The following is a 10,000-nucleotide window of genomic DNA, read 5'->3' as shown; positions in this document are numbered from 1 at the left end:
TTATTATTATTATTATTATTATTATTATTATTATTATTATTATTATTATTATTATTATTATTATTATTATTATTATTATTATTATTATTATTATTATTATTATTATTATTATTATTATTATTATTATTATTATTATTATTATTATTATTATTATTATTATTATTATTATTATTATTATTATTATTATTATTATTATTATTATTATTATTATTATTATTATTATTATTATTATTATTATTATTATTATTATTATTATTATTATTATTATTATTATTATTATTATTATTATTATTATTATTATTATTATTATTATTATTATTATTATTATTATTATTATTATTATTATTATTATTATTATTATTATTATTATTATTATTATTATTATTATTATTATTATTATTATTATTATTATTATTATTATTATTATTATTATTATTATTATTATTATTATTATTATTATTATTATTATTATTATTATTATTATTATTATTATTATTATTATTATTATTATTATTATTATTATTATTATTATTATTATTATTATTATTATTATTATTATTATTATTATTATTATTATTATTATTATTATTATTATTATTATTATTATTATTATTATTATTATTATTATTATTATTATTATTATTATTATTATTATTATTATTATTATTATTATTATTATTATTATTATTATTATTATTATTATTATTATTATTATTATTATTATTATTATTATTATTATTATTATTATTATTATTATTATTATTATTATTATTATTATTATTATTATTATTATTATTATTATTATTATTATTATTATTATTATTATTATTATTATTATTATTATTATTATTATTATTATTATTATTATTATTATTATTATTATTATTATTATTATTATTATTATTATTATTATTATTATTATTATTATTATTATTATTATTATTATTATTATTATTATTATTATTATTATTATTATTATTATTATTATTATTATTATTATTATTATTATTATTATTATTATTATTATTATTATTATTATTATTATTATTATTATTATTATTATTATTATTATTATTATTATTATTATTATTATTATTATTATTATTATTATTATTATTATTATTATTATTATTATTATTATTATTATTATTATTATTATTATTATTATTATTATTATTATTATTATTATTATTATTATTATTATTATTATTATTATTATTATTATTATTATTATTATTATTATTATTATTATTATTATTATTATTATTATTATTATTATTATTATTATTATTATTATTATTATTATTATTATTATTATTATTATTATTATTATTATTATTATTATTATTATTATTATTATTATTATTATTATTATTATTATTATTATTATTATTATTATTATTATTATTATTATTATTATTATTATTATTATTATTATTATTATTATTATTATTATTATTATTATTATTATTATTATTATTATTATTATTATTATTATTATTATTATTATTATTATTATTATTATTATTATTATTATTATTATTATTATTATTATTATTATTATTATTATTATTATTATTATTATTATTATTATTATTATTATTATTATTATTATTATTATTATTATTATTATTATTATTATTATTATTATTATTATTATTATTATTATTATTATTATTATTATTATTATTATTATTATTATTATTATTATTATTATTATTATTATTATTATTATTATTATTATTATTATTATTATTATTATTATTATTATTATTATTATTATTATTATTATTATTATTATTATTATTATTATTATTATTATTATTATTATTATTATTATTATTATTATTATTATTATTATTATTATTATTATTATTATTATTATTATTATTATTATTATTATTATTATTATTATTATTATTATTATTATTATTATTATTATTATTATTATTATTATTATTATTATTATTATTATTATTATTATTATTATTATTATTATTATTATTATTATTATTATTATTATTATTATTATTATTATTATTATTATTATTATTATTATTATTATTATTATTATTATTATTATTATTATTATTATTATTATTATTATTATTATTATTATTATTATTATTATTATTATTATTATTATTATTATTATTATTATTATTATTATTATTATTATTATTATTATTATTATTATTATTATTATTATTATTATTATTATTATTATTATTATTATTATTATTATTATTATTATTATTATTATTATTATTATTATTATTATTATTATTATTATTATTATTATTATTATTATTATTATTATTATTATTATTATTATTATTATTATTATTATTATTATTATTATTATTATTATTATTATTATTATTATTATTATTATTATTATTATTATTATTATTATTATTATTATTATTATTATTATTATTATTATTATTATTATTATTATTATTATTATTATTATTATTATTATTATTATTATATATAATAATTAACATTAACCTAAACGCATATTAGATTTAGATAGAAGAAATCCTTCTTATATTTTTCTATTCAAATTAACTCTACTTGTTTTCAGCCAGGCGTTCACCGCAATCACCTTGGATCGAAAGATCAGCGGAAGAAAAAGGTGACTCCCTCGGTTAAAACACAAAACCGGCCTCTGGTGGAAGTCAGAAAATGGAGGTTCGCCGGAGTCCAAGCGGGTTCCGCACGAGCCCGACCGGCACGTAGAATGGCGCGTTATTGGCAAGAAGCATGCGATACCCGCGAAACATGCATAAATGCATAGCCGTCTCCCAGATGCACGGGGATATCGTTGGAGATCCCCTGAACCGACAAGACCAACCACCCCCTTTTTACTCCCTTTTGCTTAGTGCCACTTCAACCCCCCTCCTCCTCTTTTCCTCATCCTAAGTCTTTTCGTTACCCTCACCATTCCCCTCTTCTCATTCTCTCTCTCTCCCTCTATCTTTCTCTTTCTTTCTTAAAATGTTCAATGCTTGAAAACAATGTTTTGAAAAGTAATCGCTGGATCATGGAAAGACAATGAAGACTAGGATAACGCGTTAACAATCGATAAAACGAGTGACGTCAATTAACGTTAGTTAATCGATAAGATATATTTATCTAATAGCTTCCTTAATCTTTTTTAGATAAAAGACACAAAAGAATTCATCGTAATACTTTTTACATTAGACTTTAAACTTATTAGAAAGTATGCTTTTTAAAAATGTCACAAGAAGAATCTTGAAAATGTTTTAATCCGTTGTTGCTGAATTCATTAAACGTGTTAATTCTTATCATTCTAGCAAACGATAAAACTGCCAATCGCCATTTTTTCTTTATTTCTTCTTTTTCTACGCAATATTTTTAAACATTATATTATTAATAAATATATTATAAAAATTATACAGTTTTTTTTATTAAGACCATAAAATTAATAAATTTTGGTAGTGACTGTCTGGCAAAAATGCTATATTATTTTTAGTCTAATAAAGGGTAAACATTTTTATCTATTAGTAAACAAAAAAAATGGGGAATTTAAAAAATGAATAATTTATTTTAATCATCTTTTACTATTCGTTCGAATAAATCGATTGAATTTATCGAAAAAGAAAGTCCAAGGAGATGAATCCGAAAAATTTTTTCGTAGTTAATTCTTCGCTAGATTGTCTTTCTCTTTTTTTACGAAAAAAAAACCAATGACTAACGAAGAACCGATAATAGAATTTAATTTCTTTCGTGATAAAAGAATAATTAAATTACTTGTATAATACATTGTATAATAGCAATTAAATTGTATAATAACAACTTAGTTGTACAAAGACATTGATCGTCGAAACAATCTTTGATCGCATAAATCGCATAAATCTTTATATTCATCTAACACCTTTCATAATTTTTTGTAGATGAAAGATACTGAATAATTCATTGGCATACTTTTTACCTACATTATATTTTACCTTTATTAAAAAATATACTTTTAATCTTAAAAATGTTTCAAAAAGAATCTTAAAATTATTTTAAATAAAATTAACAAAATTGAATATCCGTCCGTAATAATTCCCATGGTATCGATCATTGTTATTTGTTAGTAAAAAAAATAGTTCAATATAAAAGTGAAGAATTTATATTGACATATTTATATTCGTGTCGAATCGATCGATCGAATTTATCAAAAAATTCTCGGCAGCGAAATGAATTCGAAAAAATTTTCTCGAACTTAACTGCTCATTAGATGCTCTTTATTTCACTTTTCACAAAGAAACCCAATGATTAATTAAAAACCGATAGTAGAACTTTATTTCTTTCAAGATAAAAGAATATGTAAAAAATTGTTTCTTACTTATATAAAGATATCGATCACATCGAAACAATCTTGTATATATCTTTATATTCATATAATACTTACAACATTTTCATCGATCCTCTCCAACGAGATGAATCCAGAAAGATTTTCTCAAAGTTTGTTTTCTCAATAGATCCGCTTAGTCTCTTTCTCCTGGTGAGGAAAGCTAATGACTAACGAGGAACCGATGATAGAAGTCAAGGTAAAACGAGCGGATAAAGGTGCGAAAGCAATTAGCACACGCTTGTCATGCCTCTCGCGACTCGCCACGCTCGTGATCGCTACATTCCTGTCGCCGAGGCGCCTCCCTTGATTGGCACTCGATCTCCGACTATTTATTTCTCTTTAACCATTTCTCAAGGCGGTTCTCATCAAACGGGTCTCTTTTAAATCCGCTCACGCCAAGACAATTCTCGAGTCAGTCGATCGAAACGACGTTGTTCCTAGAATTTCGACTACCATTATACATCTCCCTCTACTCTCTCTCTCTCTCTCTCTCTCTCTCTCTCTCTCTCTCTCTCTCTCTCTCTCTCTCTCTCTCTCTCTCTCTCTCTCTCTATACGTCTGTACATCTCGATAAAGAAAATGGGCGTGAAAGTGAAAGATTTGTCGTTTATTTTTAATTACATCGATCTACAATATAGAAATAAAGCGACTTTTGTGATCGTCGTCTCAAGACATGGTATATATCTCTTTCTCTTCTTTTTTTTTCCTTTTCTTTCCTATTTCTTTAACATTTTTTCGGAACGATGAAAAAAATTGAAAAAAAGAAGGAAATCAATACGAACGACATTTGTCGACCAATGTCCGACATTCTCGAATACGGAGGATCACCATTAAGCAAGTGCGTAACTCGCAGTTGCATCCGGCAGTTCTATCACGACGAACGTAGTCGTATATATACGCACGCACGTACGCAAGTACGATCATGCTTCACAGCCACATCACTGTTGAATATATCCTCTATCGTTGTTATGTATATGTGCGATGTTGCGAATAAAGCGTTCGCACCGGACTAGAGTAGGAAGCAAGCCCAATGGCTTTCGCATCAATCAAGACTTTCTCGAACGCGGGTAATGGACGATTCGTGTCTGCCATTTCTTCTGTCTCCGACTACTATCGACTATGATTATCGATATACGACCTCCTACGCGTAGAATCGAGTAATTATCCACTCTTTGCACTGTTTACCTACTACTACTTCATACGGCTTATCGAAAGATAAAAATAGAAAAAAAAAAGAAGAAAAAGACAAGAAAAAAAGGAAAAGAAAGGAGAAAAATAAAAGAAAAAAAATAAATAAAAGATATTTATTAATCGAATCAATTTGGAGTGGAGTAAATTAATTTTTTGTTTTTTTTTTAAACATTACAAATTATTTTCAAAATATCGTCAAAGCCATGGCAAAAAATGTGAATTCGACGATCGTATCGCGATGACGTACGCAAGCTGGGTTCTACTGCTCTTGATCGTAATATAAAGAGAGCCACGTCATGCTTTCTATATCGAAGGAAAGATAAGCTTAAGAAGTGACGACAAAGAATCGAGCGTGAAAATAAAGAAAGAAAAAGAAAGAGTAAGAGAAAAAGAATGAGATAGAGAGAGAGAGAGAGATAGAGACAGAGAGAAGAGAGAGAGAGATAGAGACAGAGAGAAGAGAGAGAGAGAGAGAATATTGTACAATTTTTCCTTCTTGTTGGCTCGCATAGCATCGAACTTAGTCACGTGGCATATTGTGACGCATAGTTCAAAAAAACAAAATCCATTTCTCTTTGATATATAAAGAGTTAAGAGTTCCTATCAATGAATCCTACTTTCCAATTTCGATCGTACAATATTTAGAATCAATGCATTTCTTCTGTCTCATAGTTTTCTTTTTCAGCTTCGTGAATCGCCATTTAATGGACATTAAAGTCTTTCGAATGACGTCATTAATCATCGCGATCGTCATCGTCATCGCGAGAGGGCGGACAGGTTTTACAAGGTGTTCCAAGTTAAGGTGTGCCTCTTCAGTGATGGGAGAAAAGGAATGAGAAAGAAAGAAAGAAAGAAAGAAAGAAAGAAAGAGAGAGAGAGAGAGAGAGAGAGAGAAAGAGAGAGAGAGAAAAGATACCGATCTGGATAATTGAATCAGACGATCAGGCTATCCTGCAGAGCGAAGTACGTCCCTGCTCGTGCACCTGGCCGTTATTTTCTTAGTCCTTATATACAAAATATAAATGTGCGTGCGCGCGCGTACGTGCGTGTGTATGTGTGTGCGTACAATCTCTGAAAAAAATCTTCACGATCTAGATAATGGTTCACGATGAAATCATTTCGATTATTGCCCATAGCAATTCAATTAAAATCAATATTATGTCATTATCGATTTTGAAGATACTTCAAATGACATTGTATTAATTAACGATACCGATAAATTAATCTATATAATTATATGAATGATTTTTAATAGAGACTGTACCTACATAACGCACGCATAAAGTGGTTAAAGAGTGCATATATAAACGCTAAAGAGGCGAACACCCGCGATGATCTTTCCTGTGGATCGGATCGGATCAGATCAGATCGGGTCAGATCAGATCAGGTCAGATTGAATACGGTCTCATTAAATGAGAAATTAATCGTCGATAATTGTTCCTCTTGTTTATGCCACCTGCCGTGTTAGGAAGATAGATATAAATATAACGTACTTACAAAAGGACAATGCTACGTTTACATTATGATTTCTATCGTAATTAGAATCCAAATGAACGATACGATCGATTCGATTCCATTTGATTCGATTCGATTCAATTCGATTCGATTGACTTTTAAAGTGAATGCTTTCACCGTGGAAGGTGAACGTTTTTTACGATCGTAAGAAAAAAGAGAGTTTAAAATAGGCTCGTGCGTGTAGTAACGATAGGGAAGGTCACAAAGCCATAAAACAATTGGTGTAACTTCGGTCCACGACTTCCGATACTGCGATAAACTGCTCGAGTGGGTGGTGGCACGATAGTAAGGGTAGTAGAGGTGGTAGTGGTGATGATGGTGACGATGGTGGTGGTGGTGATGTTGGGTCCTACCCCTTCTCGATATTTACGGGTTGCAGTCGCCCATTTCACCACTCTTATCACCTCCGTTAGAATAGGTGCACCTAGCTGCATCGTACTACACGACTACCACCACCGCCACCACCACTCACCCCCCTTACTTTCGATCCCTTCTCTTTGTACTTTCTTTCTTTCCTTCTTTCTTTATTCTTATTTGTACGTACCTATTCAATGTTATCGTTCTCTACTACACTATACTCTCATTCTTTCTTTCTTTCTTTCTTTCTTTCTTTCGTTCTTACCTTGCGCGTGTTTTCCATTTAATAATAAATAATAGATAATAATAATAACGTTTATCAACGGTTTGTTTATCGAAATCATGACGACGACGAACTTACCACAATATCAATCGTCTTTATATCGTTTTCTTTTATTTTATATTATAGTTGTGTAGAGATAGAAAAGGAAATCGTTCATTTATCGTATATAGGAGAAATAAACAAACCGAAGAAATATGTACGTATGTATAGGTATAAAAGTACATCCACAGAAACGCTGCGCCTCTACCATCGCCGCGATCCGATAAATTTGCCCTTTCTCCACCGTCCTCCTCTCGCATAGTCGTTATCGTGGCAGCAATGCTTTTCCAGACACCGGAGAAATAGTTCTCTAGATAGTGCGGAAAAGCGTACCTTTTTCCACCGTCCTGCACACTCCCTCACTCTCGGCCCTTCTCTCTCTCTCTCTCTCTCTCTCTCTCTCTCTCTCTCTCTTTCTCTCTCTCTCTCTCTCTCTCTCTCTCTCTCTCTCTTTCTCTCTCTCTCTCTCTTTCTCTCTCTTTCTTTCAACCAATCTTTCTTTTTCTCTTTCGTATCAACGATTTCGCGTTGGTTACACGAATTCCCGCTTCTAATCACGATAATCGTCGGACAAGTAAGTATAATTTATTAACGAGCGATATAAAAAAATAACTATCATTCTAACAATAAGATTAATACCAAACGTTTCATAGTTGCTTTTCGATATTTATACTTACTTCTTTCGTTTTAAGCATTTCATCATGTAAATGCAAATGATTTATTAACAAATGATATAAAAAGATAACTTTATTATTCTTACTTCAAAACAAAACAAAAATCACGATATTTTAACAATAAGATTAATATGAAACGTTCTATAGTTGCTTTTCGATATTTCAAACCTATTTGCTTCGTTTTAAGCGTAATGAGCAATATAAGCAGATAACTTTATCATTCTTACTTAAAACAAAAAAGTCAAAAAATTCTAACAATAAGATTAATATTAAACGTTCTACAGTTGTATTTCGATATTTCTACCTACTTGCTTCGCTTTAAACATTTCGTCATATTGTAAATGCGAATGATTTATTAACAAGCGATATCAATATAAAAAGAATTCTTTATCATTCTTACTTAAAAAAAAAATAATCACGAAATTCTAACAATAAGATTAATACCAAACGTTCTATAGTTATTTTTCGATATTTCTATCTACTTGCTTCGTTTTAAGCGTTTCATCGAATTGTAAATGCGAATCTCACGGCATTGACACTCGTCGTAGACTTCATCGTCGTTAGTGGTTCACATGAAACGCAGAGATAAACAGCCGTCAGAGCTTCGCGAGAAAAGGGGATAGAAGAGAGGGATGTACGTACGTACGTATGTACAGAGATGGTGAAAATAGAGAACGGTTTTGCGGAACAATAGGAACGACAGTGCGGCTTCCACTTTTGCGCTTAACGCGGATAAAAGCGACAAAGCTGCTGCTATAAAGCCAATTGAAAAACGAAGTGTCATCGCGTACGTGAGAGAAAGAGAGAGAAAGAGAAAACGATATTCATAGCACGAATCAAGTTGTTGCTTCTCCTGTCTTTCCTTTTATAGAAATCGACCGCTGACTTTGCCATTGTTCATGAAGATAACTTTTACCAAAAATTTTTAGTCATTTAACCTATTCAATCGCTATATTCAAGTTTTCTTTTCTTTTTTTTTAAGACCTAACTAAACCATATAATTTGACTTTTAAGTAAATAAAAAGATAAGAAAAAAGATCTAAGAATCATTGTCCTTAAAAATAATGATTGAATAGGTTAAGATAAAAGAGAGCATGCGTAAGTATGGTATACGTATTTTTGTAAATCATGATATGAACATTGAGAAACGGATACCGAGAGTGCAACTGGAATAAGAGAGGAATACACGGAATGGGAACGAGAAGAGAGGGAAAGAGAAAGTTGGAATATGCAGAGACTGGACAAAAACTAAAACAGCAGAGTGGCGTGATAAGGTGTGCTCGGTGCACCCCCAAATCCGGCCCTATCAAACTCTAACTCACTACCCCCCTAGGCCGTGTATCGCATCCAGGGTCGGCTGTTTCGAATTCATAGTCGCGAGTGTAAGTACTAGCGTTCCCAGCTGCTATTTATCTTCTTTATTCCGACTATTAATTTTAATGCGATGGAAGACATACCGCTACATAATTTACTTTTGAAAAATATACCATATCCAGTATCTAAGTGTAATTTCGAAATAATTCGATTTGAATTTTATCTTTTACAATAAAATAAAAAACAATAAAATTTTAT

General features: G+C 26.7%; 2 protein-coding genes across 2 annotated transcripts in view; one reads left to right on the top strand and one right to left on the bottom strand.

Moving 5' to 3' along the window:
- Nucleotides 1-3,308, top strand: part of LOC146873101 (uncharacterized) — a 37,547-nt gene extending 34,239 nt beyond the window's left edge. The window contains exon 3 of the mRNA XM_085656098.1: nucleotides 2,591-3,308. Within this exon, the coding sequence (XP_085512224.1) occupies nucleotides 2,591-2,803 (213 nt within the window). The 3' untranslated portion in view covers nucleotides 2,804-3,308. The remainder of the gene's footprint in view (nucleotides 1-2,590) is intronic.
- ush (Zinc finger protein ush) overlaps nucleotides 1-10,000 on the bottom strand; it is a 141,738-nt gene that overhangs the window by 102,317 nt on the left and 29,421 nt on the right. The window lies entirely within an intron of this gene.

This window comes from Vespa mandarinia, chromosome 3 (genome assembly GCF_050613455.1).
Source record: "Vespa mandarinia isolate Hongniang chromosome 3, ASM5061345v1, whole genome shotgun sequence".
In the NCBI taxonomy this organism is placed as follows: domain Eukaryota; kingdom Metazoa; phylum Arthropoda; class Insecta; order Hymenoptera; family Vespidae; genus Vespa; species Vespa mandarinia.
The sequence above is the reverse complement of the archived record's forward strand: the minus strand, read 5'-3'. Positions and strand labels throughout refer to the sequence as shown.